This window comes from Opisthocomus hoazin, chromosome 1, assembly GCF_030867145.1.
Source record: "Opisthocomus hoazin isolate bOpiHoa1 chromosome 1, bOpiHoa1.hap1, whole genome shotgun sequence".
Taxonomy (NCBI): domain Eukaryota; kingdom Metazoa; phylum Chordata; class Aves; order Opisthocomiformes; family Opisthocomidae; genus Opisthocomus; species Opisthocomus hoazin.
Window position 1 is genome coordinate 150516387 of NC_134414.1, and position 18277 is coordinate 150534663.

The 18277-nt window shown below is 39.0% G+C and overlaps 3 protein-coding genes across 7 annotated transcripts in view; 1 reads left to right on the forward strand and 2 right to left on the reverse strand.

The window, feature by feature from the left end:
• The window catches only part of DYRK4 (dual specificity tyrosine phosphorylation regulated kinase 4), a 50553-nt gene extending 50390 nt beyond the window's left edge, over nt 1-163 (reverse strand). Inside the window, exon 1 of the mRNA XM_075441642.1 lies at nt 81-163. The gene's annotated coding sequence lies outside the window, so the exon portion shown is untranslated. The remainder of the gene's footprint in view (nt 1-80) is intronic.
• RAD51AP1 (RAD51 associated protein 1) lies at nt 1-8134 on the reverse strand. Of its 2 annotated transcripts, XR_012766053.1 has the most exons (10): nt 8008-8134; nt 7205-7254; nt 5700-5841; nt 4764-4873; nt 4352-4426; nt 3536-3688; nt 2227-2382; nt 1198-1344; nt 879-1000; nt 230-318 (listed from the first exon to the last, which is right to left on the reverse strand). XR_012766053.1 is itself a non-coding variant. In XM_075441694.1 (9 exons), the coding sequence occupies exons 1-9, from the start codon at nt 8025-8027 to the stop codon at nt 191-193; spliced, it is 981 nt and encodes a 326-aa protein (XP_075297809.1). In that variant the 5' UTR covers nt 8028-8133; the 3' UTR covers nt 1-190. The 2 variants fall into 2 exon arrangements, 1 of the variants encoding a protein (XP_075297809.1); XM_075441694.1 differs by lacking the exon at nt 879-1000 and having other exon boundaries at nt 1-318; nt 8008-8133.
• FERRY3 (FERRY endosomal RAB5 effector complex subunit 3) overlaps nt 8070-18277 on the forward strand; it is a 23983-nt gene continuing 13775 nt past the window's right edge. The window contains exons 1-9 of one of the 4 annotated variants that reach the window (XM_075441659.1): nt 8070-8259; nt 8688-8801; nt 9391-9585; nt 9873-10018; nt 11421-11602; nt 13227-13326; nt 13421-13542; nt 15777-15883; nt 16590-16787. In XM_075441659.1, the coding sequence (XP_075297774.1) occupies nt 8789-8801; nt 9391-9585; nt 9873-10018; nt 11421-11602; nt 13227-13326; nt 13421-13542; nt 15777-15883; nt 16590-16787 (1063 nt within the window). In that variant the 5' untranslated portion in view covers nt 8070-8259; nt 8688-8788. Of the gene's footprint in view, nt 8260-8515; nt 8551-8687; nt 8802-9390; nt 9586-9872; nt 10019-11420; nt 11603-13226; nt 13327-13420; nt 13543-15776; nt 15884-16589; nt 16788-18277 lie in introns of those variants that run through there. The other 3 variants (XM_075441675.1, XM_075441684.1, XM_075441667.1) reach the window with 3 other exon arrangements.

Below are 18277 nucleotides of genomic sequence, written 5' to 3' on the forward strand. Positions count from 1 at the left end.
TTCAGTAGCATTTACGGCTGCCTAGCATTTCAAAGAATAAAAACTCATTATAGTATTAGACACGTACATAAAGAACAGACCTCCAAAACTGACGATGCAATGCCATGAAGCTTTTGCTGTCCACCTTCTATTTATAAGCAAAACACTTTCCAAAATCGTTTCCTTCACGTGGCACTCCGTCACTGACCACTTAACGGCTGGTAGCACTGGGATGCAGTGGTTTGACTCTTGCTAGTCTGGAGAGGCCGAGTCTAAGACACTGAGTAGGTGACTTAACGGAAACATATTTCACAGAGTTATTACTGCTTCCTGAGGGAGCTGAAAATAATTTTAAAACAAAAAAGTTGTAAGAAGTTTGGGGGGTGGGGGGGAATCATATGACTGTTGTCTTTTTACAGTTATCACAGTACAACAAAAAAAGAATTACAAAGATATTGCAAAAAAGTCTGCACATCATACTACAGAAGCACATGAAAATCAACCAACTCACTGGGATCAATCTATTTGGGAGCCCCTGCAGCAGGTATGGTGCACAGTTTTAATTAACCAGCAACACACTGGAGCAACACCGGACAAGCACATAAAAACTGTTCCCGGTGTCCTGCATGTTTTCAGATACTCCACAGAGAATCACACAACTGAACACAACTCAAGTGGGAACAGCAGGCTTGAGAAAAAGGAGCCAAATAGAAAGAAATGTCTACAGAAAAGAAGAGCAAATATGAAGGAAAATCAAAGAAAGAGGCAGGAGTCAGCAGCAGCATGCTCAAGCATGTTAAGAAAACAAAAGCTTCTAAGCATCTGCTTTACTACTGTAGTTAAAACACTTCAACATTTTTCTAATATTATCTGTTTAGAATACATAACGCAGCACGTACCAGAGATAAAAAAGCTCTTATTAAGAGAGAAAAGGCCACAAGAAAATCTCTTGATTAAGATTTGATCCACACTCCGGAAAACATTTTATTCTCCTCCCCATATAAAGGGGTTAAGGATAATGCTGCAAGAGGAAAAGAAGCATGGAGATAGCTTTTCTTTCTTTTATTCTTTTTTTTTTTGTTTTAACATCTCAGGCCAAAAGAATACCTTTCATTATAAGAGTGCAGTAATTTTTCTTAAATACTGTTTTTTTTGTTTGTTTTGCTAAAAACGTCAGTCAGTTAATGTATCTGTTTATAGTTACAATCTTACAGGTACCTGGTGGTATCCATTTCGGCTTCTTGTCTGTTACAGGACTTGATGTATGTAAAGGCTTCCCAACTGGTTCTGAGCAACTGGATGGCATCTTTTGTGTTGGCTCAGACTTTTGTTCTGTTATCCGTGAAGGAGAAACTGCAGGTGATGCTTAGTTTGGAAAATAAAAGCGACCTTAGAAAGATACTCTTTAGCAGAGAACTCATCACACTGCATAAGATGGTAGATCATTATATAGCATGAGCTTTCCAAACCGAGTGAAATAAAGAGTACGTGACTAGACTGTCGCATCTTCAACAGTATATATTTATACAGTCAGTCCTGTCATACTCCGGAATTTCAGTCTTGGTTTGAAAATAAGCAATGTAACAATTTCTGTTTGAAGACCTGCCAGATATCAAATTTCTAAGAGGGAAGATGCTTCTGTCACCTACACAAAGCAAACCATTCCTTGTTGTAACTAAAACTAATTATAAACTAAATTACTAAATCACATGTTGTAAACTCAGGCCTGAAATTAAAACACATTACCAAGTCAGACACAAGATTAACACCGTGATAAGAATCTTCTTAAGCTACTTAAAGTACATTGTGTTAGCAACACAGTGAACAATTAATTCTGAAGGACATGCATATTTAGTTTTTTCACCAAGTGGTTAGCAGAACTAGCATTGTTTAAGTGTCCTTGAATTAAAAAAACCATAAATGCAAATACAAGGGAAGGTCTGAGATTATAATTAAAAAAAAAAATCCTCAGATCATTCAGTGTTAACCTTTTCTTAAAAGCTAGGTATTGTTATACAAAAAGACTTTGTCTGTTCTCTTATGTTTGCTTTTATCGTAAGGAGTGTTAGTTTACTATAAGTGTTTTCTTTCAGAATTTTTTCTACTCTCCTCACTCTACTGTGCAATCAGTCATTTTCATCATAACCCTGCAGCCAGCCTGTCTGCCAAATTTATCTATTCCTTCAATGAAAATCAAAGGAACTTTATAATAAAGAAGTCTATTTCAAATTTGTAGTACAAACTTACCTGTAGCATTAATCTTTGATTTGGGAGTTTTCTTCTCTCTTTCTGCTGGCATCTTTTGTTTGGTTTTCTTTTTATTTCTTTTGGTCTTCCTCTTTTCCATAGCAAAGTCTTCATCATCACCTTCACTATAATCTGTATCTTCTTCTGACTCCTCACCTACAGCAAGGAAAATGGATGTCATCTCTTCACAGGAAATACAATTTACTATTACTCCAGGGCCTTCTAATCACATTCTGGACATAAAAAAACAGGATATCTTCAGGATATAGTAAAATGAATTCGCACATGTTTATATGCTGAACTGTGAAAGAAGTGCCCTTCATAAATCATTCTGTACTTACACAATTCTTGCTCCGTACTTTAATAACAGAACACCCTGGTATAAACGGCATACAACAACGATTTTAACAGCAGAAATACCAATGTTCCACATGTGCAAGATGAAAAAGTTAAAATCATTTGGCAGGGCTTCTGATTTTTACATCTTCTTAGTCATGACAAATTAAAGTGGGAAAACATTATGTCTAATTTCAACTGTAAGAAAGATTTTATAGATTTATTATTAAAAAAACCCAGATACTAACAAATCTTAAAAATAGTTCTCTATCAACAGGAATATCTGGATTATTCCCTGATATTTTATTTCACTGACAAGTCTAGAAATACTTTCCAATAAACCTTGCAGTAGCAAATAAAAGAATGGATACAGACACGTTAACCGTTGGGGCATGAGAGAGAGACGTCTACCATGCTCTGCAGGCATTCGATACTGGGCTGCTACCAGACGCAGAGCATGAGGCTAGCCTGACCTCCAACTGCACGCAGCATGGTTTTCTAAGAGTTGAGAACTGGAATAAGGAAAGCAGGGAGGCTACCTATTTTTTTTTAAATAAGTTTAAACAAACCTAATCCTAAACGCACTAACATCTGACTCTACTCCAGAGTCACTGTTTTGATGCAAACCCCAGACAATGCCTGGAAAAAAGGAAAGAGGCTCTTTAAAGAGATGAAACTTTCCTGCAGAAAGAGGGTAAAATAAATTTGTTATGACATCCTGCAGCAAATGCACAGAATAAGTATCATTTTTGCCAGTTTGGGGAATGTGTATGAATAAGCTCCAATGTTCAGATTTAGTGTCCAAGTGCAATTGAGATGCCCAAGTATTACAAGATTATGCTTCAGTAAGGGGGGGTGGGGGGAAGACAGAGTAGAAGCAGTACGCATTTCACTGAAAATGCATAAAAAAACCCCACAAGGCATCGCTTTCAAAGTCCATATTAGGAGAGGGTTTTTATAGAGAAGAACCTACTGGGTACAGACTCTGGCTCTGAGTCAGTAACATGCTCTCCACCATCACTGTCAACGGTCAGTAACTTCTTCTGATGTGCTGGAACTTTAGATCCTGCTGTCCTTTGCCTACAGTCACCCCTAGGTACGTCATCATCCATAACCTGATTGAGACCTGGAAAATAGAAGGTGGTCTAATTAATTCAAATTCACAGTACAACTATTCTCCTACTCAAAAAGAAGCAGATATGCGAGTCCCCAGAATTCGTTTTTGTGATTTTGAAGTACACTACACAGAAGAACATCATCGACACTTGTTTTCACGTGATTCTCATTTTACTGTTTTAACTGACCAAACTGTACTTTCTGGTTGTGGAAGTTACCAATATTTATCTTTAATCAAATTAATGAAAGGACAGAAGACCAAAAATAAAACTGGAAAAATGAAAAAGTTTCCAGTGGCCCGGCAAATGTTTTGGTCACATTTACTTGACACTTGGGCATTATGGACCCATTAAGGAACTGAGGGTAAGCGTAGCTTCTTGAAGAAGTAAATAAACTTAGCATCTACAAGCCTCACGTCTTGTTGCTTTTTCCAACTACCTTTTAGTGATCTGTAACAATCTCATTCAGCAATCCAGAGGTTTTCCCTTTATAAGGCTGAGACCAAATTTTCAATGAAAAGACTACTGAATCCTTCATTCTTCAGGTCTTTACTTCAGACTTTTTTCCCCACAGAAATGAAAAATACAAACCAATGGAAACAAAGAAGAGATAAGCTCCTTAAACATGTCTTGAAATGCTATTTCTGAAAAGACAGAGTATGAGAACAACTTACCTAAAAGTTCACTGTCTACACTGCAGTTGGAAAAAAGGGGTCTCCTATGTACATGTTCTGATTCAGTATTCTTACCTGTTTTAGGATCCAGAAAACAAACAAAAATAATATAAATATTAGTATTCAAAAAGCACATTACAAAAAGTCAAGATATTAAGAAATGAAAATAGCTAACGTTTTTATCTGTCTCTAACAAAAATATATGTTTGGAAGATCTTAAAGAAGAATTATTCTTCTCACAGGAAAAAACATGAACATAAGAAGACAGGCACTACCTAGAAATTCTTCTTTCCTTATCATGACATCTTGAAATAAAACATGACTTTTGACCCATTTCACTGTAAAAGAAATTATGTCATGTTTTAATTCACTACATACAAATAAACAGTTTTGCATTGAACTGTAAAATAACCTTGTTCTTCTGAATTTTGCACCTCAAGGATGTTTGTAGATTTTTCTTTGACAGATAAGGCTAAGGCAACTTCCAAATCTCTTTGATAAAGTTTGTCATCCAAGGATATTCTGGAAAAAAAAAAAAAAAAAAACAAAAAACAAAAAACCCAAACATGCTAAATCATAAAACAATGTCATGAGTGGTATAGATCTACTTTTGAGTCACTGAACTTCTTTAAATTCAAATACTTGTAAAGGGATTAACATTTCAACACATACTTTATAGTATATCATATTATGAACATTACTTCCCAAAATGATTTAGACAAAGTAAACACTAATATCTAAAGCATACTATACTTACAAGTATCATAATTGCAAAACATTGTGTATATATAAATGCACCAATAACTGGCATTATCACAGAAAAAGGTGATTATGTTTGTGTGAAATAACACACTGAAATGTAACATTTACACACAACTTTACCACCAAAATAATCAGAGTTCTTTTTTCATTGACTTTGTATTTTCTATCAAGCTTTACATATATTCTTTGTTAAGGAGCCAAACTTGTCTGTATATTTCTCAGTTTTAGGACTCCTTAGGTAACTCAGAATTGTTACAGTTATTTTGCACCGTAGAGATATCACAGCAAGATCAGACACAGAAACCTACTTCTGCACCTACGCAGGCTGCTTGCTGGAGTCTAAATTTTAGAGCTGTAACAAAATGGACATAGCTCACTACTGAGCTCAAGTAAGTTTTCCCGACCGTGCACAATCCCATTATCCCTGATTTGCAACTATACCAATAAAGCCGAAAATCTTTATCACATTAATATGTTAGTCGTTTATTCTTAGCTGCTTAAAACTCTTGGGGGAAAAAAAAAAATATCTGAATACTATTATTGAAATCCAGCTTTACACAGTCAGACACGTTTCAACATTTCCTACCTTTTACTAGGTGTCTGCTTTTGTGACGAAGTCAACTCTTTGTGTGGGTTTTTTTGCTTCTCTTTTTTCTCCTTCTTTGGATCCTTTAGCTGTGTTCTGGATTTCTTGCTTGAAGGTGCAGCTATACATGCAAAGTCTTCATCTGTTCGGAAAAAAGCAACAGGCTTTAATGAATTTTCCTACATTCTTCCATATGACTAAAAGAAGTCAGTCAGCTTAATTTCATCACACACTGAAAATATACCAAAGGTAATCTTCTTGGAATTAATTCTGTTTTTAAAGAACACAACAACTATAACTACACTATTCTTAAATCTATTTAAATGAAAATTTAACAAGACCTCTTTTGCATTTACTTTTATTCAAGAGGTAATTATTTAAACTTGTATTACCAATATGGCAAATAAAAAGCTTAATTGTCCAACATGTTACCAGATTTTCAATAACTAGAAGTTCACCTTTTGATATGCTGAACAGCAATCAATTATAATAGTAATCACTGTCATTTAACAGTTTTAGAGTTCTTGGTGTTTTAGGAATTGTTCCCCTTAAAAAATGCTCCCCTTTTTCTACCATTTTCATGTTGTCTCTTATCAAATACAATGTATTTCTCCAATTTTTCAAGACAATTAGAAGGCATTAAAATTGTCTTTCTTCCCACTGAAGACATTGCAGGTCACAGCGTAAAATAAGGAAAAAAATAATAATCTTTCATATTCTCTAAATGATAGAGAACCTTAGATAAGACCACTAACCATTATGAGAATTTACACTTTAATATTACAAGTGGTCACTTACAAACTAAGAAAAGTCATGCACCACATTTAAACTCCTGAAACCAAGAATCTCCATCAATCCCCACAATTCAGAAAAGACCTTCAACATTATTCACTTTTGCCCTCCCCTTCCCACCAATTCAGACTGCTCCCTGCATCCTGCAAACAGCACGGAAACAAAAAACCCAACATGGAAGCAACCAAATTCTGTAAGAAAAACACAGAACACCCATTAGGGCTTACAAGTAAAGGAGGACTGTCATGAAAACAAACAGCCTGCAACCTATTTTCCTTATCAACAGAACTCAACACTTGATTGCTGTGTCCCTACCCAAACCCATCAAGACACAGAGCTGCAGGAGAAACGTCAGATCTGCGTACAGATGATTCATGCCTCCTTCGTATTCTGATTTACAACCTTGTGGACTGATAATCAGGAGGACATGGACCAACCACCTACCACGGAAAACTGAGGTGGGGAAGGAACAGGTTTTCCCGCAACTAGACACAACATATTCACCAGTTTCCTGATGCACTGTTGTTATCCTCTGGCTTACAGGCACCGTATTCTTGTGAAATTAGCGTATTTGCAGTGTGCCCCGATTACTGCCAGTGAAAACAGCCCACAGCCTTCTCAATTAATGACCTCACTGAAGATGCTCTGATGACGTTTTGGCTGGTCACGTTAGCGTTTGGCATTTTCATTACATAGGAGAACACGCCACTTACCATCGTCTTCCAAATCCCCAAACTGAGAATAATCAACAATTTTCTTGTTCCTGTGGCAACAAAACCATACACAGTTAATCCTTTCAGATCGAGCACCTTGACCTGCCGCACTCGATTTTCGGGTAAGTCACGTTTTACAGCAACAAGCAGCACGCGTTCAGAGGCACGCAGAACCAGTGCCACCGCATACAATGCGGTCATTGGGAACGGCCTTTAGATTTTTAAAGAAATCTGAAGATAACGGTGCTTTTCGTTGCTCGCAATGCGGGAGCGCTGCACTCCCCTCACGCACACCCCACCTCAGAGCCCGCGCAACTCAAATTCTGTTTATCTCCCGGGTCGCCCTCCGGCGCTCGACACGCGTTTCCCGCGCATCCCCGAGGCAGCTGGCGGTCGGCGTCACCCTACCCGGAGGGGCCACCGGCAGCACCCCCCAGCTCCCCGCTCGCCCGAGGGCCGCCGCCCGCCCCGAGGGAGAAGCCCCGCGCTTCCTTCCAGCCGCGCGGGAGGAGACGGCGCGGGCCCGGCCTCCAGCCCCGCGCTACCACGGGCCAGCGAGAAGCTCGGCGCGGAGGCGCCGGGCTCTGCCGGGGCCCGCCCGAACGGCGGCGGCGGCGGCGGCGGGGTGGGGGGGGCGAGGGGGTGCGGGGCCCGCCCGCTCGCTCCCTCCCTCAGCGGGCAACGGCCGCCGCGCGCGCGCCTGAAGCTTTCTAGGAAACGCCCAGCGGCCACCGCGCGCCTCGGGGTGGGGGTGGGGGGGGTTGCCGCGCGGCGTCTCACGGCTCGCGCCCCTCCGCACGCACCTCCTCACCGGCCGCGCCATCCCGGCTCCGGGCGGCGCGCGAGGGCCGGCGGGGACGGGGTCACACGCGCCGGTAACGGCACTGCCGCCCCGCCCCCTCCCTCCGTCAGCCCCGCCCCCCCCGGTCCCGGCACATTCGCCACGGAGCGGGCCGGGTGGCGAATCGGCGGCGGCGGACGCGGAGGCTCGCAGCGGGGAGGCGGGGCGCCACAGCCACCTCCCTCAGACGCCGCGGCCGCTCGCCGGGACCCAGGTGAGTGAGGAGGGGGGGAGGAGGAGAAGGAGGCCGCTCCCGTCCCCGCGGGCCCGAGCTGAGGGGCTGCGTTCACCCGCGGGGTGTGGAGTCTTCCCGGGGGGGCAGAGGGGGATGGGGTCCTGCAGGCCCGGCGCCCCGGAGCCCGGGGTGGAGCTGAGGGCTCCAGCGCTGGCAGTGGAGAGGGGGCTCGGTCCCCGACGCTGGGCCTGGCCGCTGCTCTCGGTCAAAGGCGGTTTGTTGCTGCCGTGAAGCGGTTTGTAGCCGGTCTGCTCAGTCCGTTTCCAACATGTAGGTTTGTTCACATGCATTAAAAAAAACCCTCACCTTATGAACTGGTCCCATGAATTTTGCTGTGGAAAATACACTTTTTTTTTTTTTTACTTTTTTTTCGTTTTCTGCTTTTCTTCTTGCACACTGGTTTGTAGCGCTGGGGAGGTTTCAGCTGGACTTGCGTGTCCAACTTTGCAGGTCATGTTGGAAAAAAGAGAAATGTAGACGGAGTGGAGGAACACTAGCGGAGGGAAAAATGACAGACACAGGTATGTGCTCCCATCCTGTGTTTTTATCCTGTGGGCAGTTATCTTGCTTGTCTTTTGGCTCAATTCTAATGGTGTTATTTAAAAGTAATGACAATCTGTCCTAAAACAGGTTACAAAATGACAAAATGAGGTTTTTCTAAAAGTGATTACGAACTTCCCCCTCCCCCAGTCTACCACCTGCAGAAAGGAGGAAATAAAACCCTAATGCACTGTGAAGGATTTCAGACATGTATGTCAGCAGTTGCCATGTCTCAGAGTTTGCTGTTTGCAAGGATTCCTGCTGTCTGGGTTCTGCCTGTAAGTCAGGGAGCTTATACTGTAGTTTGTAAGACTAATTAGCCAGGTTCAAATATTGATACAATCAGTTACAGTTTAGAAGCACTCAGTGTTTTGGAAATTGGTATTTATGCTTCAGCTCCAACCTATGTATTTGGAAGTCAGAATTAAGGTGAATATCTATGAAAAATTAGGGGTTTTAAGTTTTCTTTCTAGAAGCTGCTAATTATTAACAAAACAATGTTTTTAGTTGTCTTTTTTAACTTACGATTTTACAAGAATGTAACTCAGGTTATTTTCACTGGTGCTTCAGGAAATCAACTGAAGAAGATGAAGCCTAATAAAGGAAAGACCTGCACTAGGGAGAGAGACTATGTGTACAAATTCAATGCTGGAAATCAACATTTAGTGCTTACCGTGCCTCTCAAATTCCCTGTCCAGGAGAATATTAGTCATTTGCATGGACGTCTAATGCTTCTGCACAATCTGCCATGCTTTATAGAAAATGGTAAGAATTGATTTCTTAAATTAATGTCATATGTCCATGTCCCAGAGTGTATTACAACCTGCTTTGGGAAACCAAAAGAAGGGGGTTTACTAGAAGGGTCTTAAAAAAAAAAAAAAGTGGTGTTTCTGAAACAGCAAAACAGTGAAGAAAATTACTGTTAGTACTAGCAAGTAAGGTGTCCAAGTAAAAGGTTTCCAGAAAGGCTTTGTTTCTGTGTTTAATAGATGATTACTGATACTTCCATTGACATGTCTTGTTGATGGACCATGCTCTTCTTGTTATAATAGACCTGAAGCAATCCCTTAATAAGTTCATAGAAGAGGAAACTATAAAAGATTATGATACAGAAGCTGAACTGGCTCTGGAGGCAGTGAAATCAGGAAAAGTAGACATAAACCAGCTGGCAGATACTTGGGCTAAAGCTTATAAAGAGGTAAGATTAAGGCTGAAAAGTTAATATTCAGAACTTGCTTTGTCAGAGTGTGTGTGCATGTACAGACAGAATCACGTATGTGAAGATGCAAAATTACACTGAAATTCACTTTTTCTGATCATTTCTTACATTTTCTTCTTTTTATCTGAAGGTGGTCATGAAGTCTTCATCGTATGATTTCTTAGTCAGGTTTTTTCTAAATTTAGTAGAGTCAAAAGATGTAAAATTGAGTAGTAAATAGGCAGTGATATTCAAACAAAAATAGACCTAAGGGTTATAATGCGGTAGAACTAAAGCAAGAGATAGTGAATGGGTGCTCCTGTCCTAAATCTCAAAAATAGCAATGAAAACTCCAAAGAGAAAGTATATAGTGGAAAGAGACTTTTCAGCTCATTTCGTGAGTTCATGTGACTACTTTACATTATTTTGCGAAGATGAGGCTTTAGCTGGAGTAATGCATCCAGTTTTGCCGGTGATCTTTCAAACAGAGGAATGTGGAAGAACGGAGGAGTCCTAGTGAAGAGGAAAAAAGAATGACAGGAACTGAAGCATTTGAGGAAAAGTTTATAGGTATTGAATTTGCTTATCATGGAATATAGATGAAAGTTGTGAAAAATTCCAAAACAGATGTCTGTTATAAAGAGAACTGGAAGAAAATCATCTGCCTTGGTGAACATCAACAAAATGAAATTAGCTTAACCTTTATGAAAGAAAAATCTGTATTGGGTGAGCATGGAAATATAATAAAACATCGAAATAGTTTGCAGTCTTCTGTGCTAGCGGTTTCTGTGAATAGGTTAGCCGGAGTACAAGGGTTAGGATTAGATAATTTCTTGACATTTACAACCTGTACTTCAATGATACAATCACAATTCGTCAGCTGAATCTGGTGGGAATTACTGCAAATATAAGGAGTGTTTCAGTATAAAGGAGCTTGCAAAACTGGCATCTTTGGGCCGTCTGCTCAATAAAAATTGCTTTTCTTAAATCAGTGTTGTTGGTCAAATTCTGGTGACATCAGAGGTTAGTCATCCTTTCTAGCAAAAAATTTTTGTTTGCACAGCTGTGTTTTGGGCCCTATCTAAAATTCATCAGTTGTAAATATTGTTGTAATTTTATTGTTCTTTCCAAGTTGGTGATAGCTGAAAATTGCTACTTCATGGCTGTAGTCAAACCCTTGATGTTTCTGCTCTTAGTTGCTTTGAAAGAGAAAGAATATGGGAAGGGAGAAAATGTTAAATCTGTAGCTGAATACAAAAAGCTCAAATTAGGAAAAATAATGCCTGTATGTTGAAGGTTGTGCAACAGTGTATGTGCCTGGTTGGTTTTGCCCCACCGTTGCGAGGGATCCTTATATCTCCTAAAAGGTACCTTATGCTTTAAAATCTCTTATAATTTTTAGACAACGTTAGAATATACAAAACCTGAAGAAACCAGCTGGGATGAAGATTTTGCCGATGTTTATCATGATCTGATACATTCTCCAGCTTCTGAAATGCTGTTAAACCTGGAACACAATTATTTTGTTAGTATCTCAGAATTAATAAGTGAAAGAGATGTGGAATTGAAAAAACTACGGGAAAGGTATTCCTTCTTTTTTTTTCCCTATCTTATTAAATGGGGTGCATGCCACTGTGTGCGTGCAACTTGTAGGACAGCATGTGTCGACTTGTATTTGTCTATGTAAGCCCTATTTTAGGTTTTGTTTCCCTATTTAAAGTCCTATAATACTTATCCTATATTGTTAGGGTCAGCTATCGTACATTATTCTCAGTCACTGAAAATAATAAAGCTCAGGACATCAAAATAGTATAAGGTTTGATTTCCATTGTTCTATCCATGCTGTAAGTGGTATAGCAATGAGAAGTGCCTAGGATATCTAGAAAATAAATATTTTCCTTTCTAGTGATGCAATTGAAATGGAAAATTGGAATCTCCAAGAGGTGAAAAGATGAGCAAAAGACTGGAACCAACTTTAAGTTAGAAACTGTTGACTTTGGAATTTAGGAAAGTGTGTGTGGGATCCTGAGTTTCCGAGTAAGCTTGAATAGCTGCAGGTGGCTGCTTTGCCCACAAGAGGGGACACATACAACGCGGAATCTTCTTTCTCTTTCGAGACTGAGTAGGTTAAGGAAAATTCCTTTCTATGAAATAGGAATAATATAGATACTAAACATTAGGGATGCTTATGAGATGCCAGAATATTCTAAGTCAGTATATTTTAGCATTCTAAGTGTTCCTCCTGAGTTGCATGTGTTTTAGCTCACATTGTACAATGCATGCCTGTTCATGTAGTTTCTTTAAGACTGAATCTTACGTGTCTGTAATTTGGGGATAAATGTTGCCAGTAATGTGTTAGCAAAACTTTTTGCTGTTTATTGAGTCTTCTAAAGTATGCATCTAGAAGAAAAAGCAATTAATCCTGAGAGCAGTGATGTTGTAGAGCTCTAGTGTGACACAGACTCCAGAGGAATTTATCGTATCTATTTGTCATAATCAAGAAACTCCATATGTCGGTGGCAGCTGAGACTATCCCAGATGAGCGTGGGTGTTGTTCTGTTTACATGGGAGCTGAATTGGAATCCCAGACCCTCAACTCAAATTTGTTTTGTGGGTATTCACTGCTAGATCTGTGCAAGGGTGAATCGATTCCTTGCTGAAGAAAGGGCTGAATATGAAAGGTGAAGTGAAGCCAGGGATTAAGAAGACTAAGGAGGGACGAGGTATTGGATGAACTGATGACAGCAGGGCAGCCCTTTAACCCCAGGTCCCCTTGATGAATGTAGTTTGAGCTGGAAGCTCATCTGACTATTAAAAATAAGTGTGTTTAGCCTACTTCCTGGTGTTTGCGTGTCTGCATCGTCTGTGGTTGGGGCAGGAGGAAAGCAGGGGACCAAGTAGGTCCATTTCAAAAGCTCTTCTGATGAGAAGGATATTGAAGTGCTGTATTAGAGTATCTGGAAATACTGGTGTACCTTCTTTTGAATGTCTGTGAGGGCAGACTTCCAAAATGAGCAGATGGACAAAGTGCTGCATGACGTGTCCTTCAGCTGTGTGTTCAGCTGTATCTCTGCTTGTGATGAGCACCGACCAGCTGACTGATACAACTTATCATTGTATCAGTAATTGTGTCAACAGCAATGGGTATTCTTCTGCTAGTTTTTTGAAAGTGTTGCTTGTTGTAAATCTAGGTTGGCTTCCCTTTCAGGCAAGGAGCGGAAATGGATAAGGTGATGCAGGAGCTAGGGAAATCGCTAACAGACCAAGACGTAAATTCGCTCGCGGCTCAGCATTTTGAATCTCAGCAGGTAAATGAAGTTCAGTGAACTAGAATAGGTCATGGAAATAATTGTGTTAATAAGAAAACCCAAAACACTAAAATTATCATGTTTGTCATGTTAGGATTTGGAGAACAAATGGACCAATGAATTAAAACAGTCTACTGCTATCCAGAAGCAAGAATATCAGGAATGGGTGATAAAGCTTCATCAGGACCTAAAGAATCCCAACAACAGTTCAATCAGGTACTTAATTCCTCTGTAATGCTTACTTCCATCTGTAATAGTTCAAAAGACTTGCTTTTATATAATCTTTATTTCAGATTAGCCATTTAATTAGGATAATTAAAAAAATCAAAGGCTAATAAACCATCATAATCAAATATTTATATTTGTAGGAGTTTCTTCACTGTGTAATGATATAGCCTTTCTGTACCAGACAGTGTTCTAATGCACTAAACTACAACTTGAGCTGAATGGTTTCCTATTTTGCCTTTATTTACGATATCTATCTTTAACGCTATTTCACAGGGCTTTCTCTTACCACTTAAGGATGTTCTGCAGAATAATTGTAGCTTAATAAATAGTAACTGTCACAAGTTTTGAATTAATAAGCCTCGTATTTTTCTTTTTTAATGTATACATGACTGCACAGCTAAAACAATGAAACGTTTTTAGTACGAACACTTGTGAGAGTTGGTTGAAACTCTTTCTGACTGAGGAAATAGCGGGGAAGTCAGAATTTGTAACTTGGGGAGATCATTGTTCTTTATTGTTAGTAACTACCACCTTTGCTACTAATAGGAAAACAGGAGTACAACATTGTGCTTTCTCATGCCTCACGTTAGTAGAAGTGTAGAGTAGATTTAGGTGGATGCAGTCAGGAATTTATGGGGAAAAAACATCTTTGAACAAAGTGGATGCCAGTGGTAAGAGGAGACAGGTGTGGATCATAATGCATGAAATACTTCATCACTTTCTCTTAAAAGTTTCCTTTTGGAGTAAGGAGGCAGAGTGTATGGAACATGAGCAAAGAGAGAGAGGAGCGGAAATGTGTTGGAGGATGATGCTGTATGTTTAGATTTCTCACCATTTTTCTTGGGATTTTGTCTGTGAGTTTATGTTTTGGAAGTCTTCTGCAGTTCTCGGGTCAGTTACCATCCTAGGACTGCATAGCTCACAAGCAGGCTGGCCTCTTTCTAAGGTAGTGACCAAGTAAAACATCGCTGCAGTAGTGACACTGTGTTCAAGTTCTAAGTCCATCCTAAAACATTTTTCCACGGAATTTTCATGTTAGCTTTGTGCTTATTTACATGAGGCTTTAAAGATACTGAAATTATAAAGGCTATTCATACTTGTTGCTGTGAACCTCTTCCCATGTTCTGGCCTTCTACTGCTGTACAGTAAGTCCAAGGTGAAGTTGCTTAGAGCACGAAGCTAGTAGAAATCGACTGCTAGAGATCCAGAAGCAAATACCTCTGAGAGAGAATGAGGATATTTTGGCTTCATAATCTTGGATACTTATAACAATGTGAAATGATAGTATTTTAAACGTTGCACTGGCATACACTAGTAGAAAGTGTAGTCTCTCTGCTTGTGTTGAGTCCTGAAAACTATAGGTCCCTAATGCATTTGGAAATACTGTACAGGAAGTCTATAGTAGGGCAACTAGGAGCTTAAAGAGAGAGAGAGAGGAAAATGTGTGTTACGCACATATATAGACATCAAAGATATATGTATACACACATATATATCTTTATGCATCTAGTTGATTGTGTATATATTTAGTGATGATATATCTCAGTTCTACATCATCACTAGGGATTTGCAATTAGTGGAATTGCTTGCGAGTTTATAAAACGATCCTTTGTGAAACACATCTGAAGATTAGGCGCTTTGAAAACAAAGCGAAACTTTTCATTAATGCAGATACAAATTGGAGAGATACTTGTGTTCTTTCATATAGCTCCTTTGCTACCAGACAGTTGAATTTAGGAGAAAAATTGATATCTGAAATCTTTCCTCCTAGTTTGAACACTGTGGAGCATTTGATTTGTCTTCTTTTAGCCTCCCATTTTGTGGGGGGGGGAAAGAAATGTTTTATATGATAACTTTATAAATAAGGTTTTGGGTATTATAAATAGGCTGAGAAGAATTAATTTTTTTCCCTTTTATTCCTATTTTCTTTTTATGTTATAACTAGGTATTGTGATTTATTTTAATTTCGTGATCATAGAATGCTTTAGAAATGAGTGAGGTAAAGTAAATCTAACAGTGGACTCTACTCTTCCTTCTGATATGTACCTGGAGTATTGCATGCCAGAAAGGTAAAACCTCAGATGAGTGGAGTTCACTCAAATAGGTTTAATCTCTTGGTTTCCACAGACTAGCTGAGAAAACTTTGGATAGCTTTTACAACATACTGCTGATCTTGAACAAAAATTAGGATAAAGTTTTCAGCATGTTTGTCATTATTTTAGTGATGAAATTAAGGTTCAGCCCAGTCAGCTGAGAGAATCTGTAGAAGGAAATGGAAGAATTTATGAAGAGCAAAGGCTGTTAGAAGAAAGTTTTACTATTCACTTGGGTAAGTAAAGTAAACAGACACCAAAACCAAACGTAATAACAGATGCTAATAAATGAGTATCTAAGCTGTGTATTATTTACAGTATTTAAGTGTCAATGTATGTAATATATACAGATTGTAATTGTTTTGTATTTGTTTTTTACGTATGTAAGAGAAGTATAGTATAAACTGTATCAAAAAGTATCTAGCTAGCTGAAAAATACTTAGTGGAAAACATGGTAGAAGTAAGTTTTTTTCCACTCTAGCAAGGTGACTAGTGTAGAAAAGCCCGCTAACATCAAAACACGTAGTGGTTAAAAAATTGTATTTTATTTTTTCTTATGTTTGATAAGAAAATGTGGGTATTAATTCCCACTATCAATTAACAGAGAAATAGGTGCTTAAATATTTTACTTCTTGTTTATGCATGCATTAGTATTTCATCCGTAGACTTATAATAGGGAACGAAGCTCATTTTAGGTATAGGTGAGCCTTGCTTTGTGACAGTATATGAAAATACTGCGTTTTTACGCTTATTTTTTAAATTGCTGGTATGCATATAAAACTGAATATATGTTTAAAAACTTTTTGAGTATTATTGATTGTATTTGCCCAGATGGATCTTTTTCACAAAACTTAGGTGAGCACTTTGATCCCTTGCGTTTTAATAACAATCCTGAGTTTCATCTCTTACTCTATGTATTAAAATCGTTTATACTCTGTACAGGAGCTCAGTTGAAGACCATGCATAACTTGAGATTACTGAGAGCCGACATGCTGGATTTCTGTAAACATAAGCGCAATCATCGAAGTGGAGTAAAACTTCACAGACTTCAAACTGCAATGTCTCTCTATTCAACTTCTCTCTGTGGCCTGGTTTTACTGGTAGATAACCGTATCAGTTCATATAGTGGCATCAAAAGAGGTGAGTCCTGTAATAGTATGTATCGTGTCAGTGAAAACGAACACCACTGAAAATCAATGTCACTTAAAAAGAGCTGTTTTCTCTCACAAAAAATATTCCCTGTAAATTTAAAGTTTACTGGAGACCCGGTGTTTTGGACATGGTATTGCAAAAGGGTAACAAATGCAAAAAGAGGTATGGATAAGGATGGGGAACAGAGTTGTGCTCTGTTATGCTGTTATAGCTCTCATCATCTCATTCCTAGGTTTTATACTTGAGTAAGGAACATATTAGAGTGAACACTTCAGTGTTGATTACTGTGACTTAAACTGACTTATTATAGGGGCTTCTAACTCTCCAATGTCAGATTAGCAAACTGAAACCTATTTACAAAGGTAAAAATGAAATACGCCAAGATTTTAAATTGATAAGTAAATGTATAAAGATACTGTGTGCTTCAGATAAATGCAGCACTATAAATTCCATTAAAAATGAACGATAGGAATATTACTTGCTACTTACTCACTAATAGGTGTTTTGTGTCAAGGTTAACCAATGAAACGTGTTTGTTCCTGTTCCAGTTTTGGTCACTGAGGCGCTCTCTGAACCACGATTGGCTTTCCCACCTTTCTCTTGAAGTTTAATACCAAAATATTTACACTTGAAATGTCTTTTTGACTGGAGCCACTATTACTTGTCATTATTCTAGGGTGCCGTAAAAAAAATATGCTTTGGTGGTTAATACTGTCTGAAAACTGTGTGAAATCAGGCTTGTAGCAAGAAGGGAAGGGAACTGTACCAGTAAAAACTGCAGTTACGTTTGTGCTATTTATGGTTTCCAAGTTGCTTAATTCTGACAGTATTATTTCACACTTGCACTCATTTTCAGTTACTCTTTTTTCTTTTACTGCTTAGATATTTAAATTAATAACAAACAGATGATTTGTTTTTATAGTAAATCTTTGGTGATAAGAGAATACGGACATTCAAGTAATACTGTTACACACCAAATTGCATCTTCTAGCCTCCAATTAGATCTTGCAGCCACAGCAGAATGGCAAATAAGGGACTGTATTGCAATCTGTAAAATATAATGTTTAATAAATATTTATTTCTTTGAGTTATGAAGGGAGTTTGGCGAACTTAACTGCAGGCATGTTCCACAGCTGTCTGCACCACCATTCTCCTTAAAAATGTTGCAGAAATGAATGTGTCGCATGTCTCAGCTCCTCTGACCTCGTCAGATACGTTACCTTAAACCATCAGTGAACGTCTGGTTGTACTGAGACCCCAAACCACTCTGGGCGGCAACTGAGGTTTGGGCACGTTTGTTTAAATCCAGTCTGTGATGAGAGTGGTAGCTTCTGGCAGAAGAGCATGAATAAACACCTTTGATAGGAGACTTTGCTCTTAAACAGTTAAAGCTGTTTCTTGCACAAGCATTATCCAGAACCAATTCTCCTTCCTAAAAGGCTCTGTAAGAAATAAATACGCTAGGGGGTTCAAAGGTT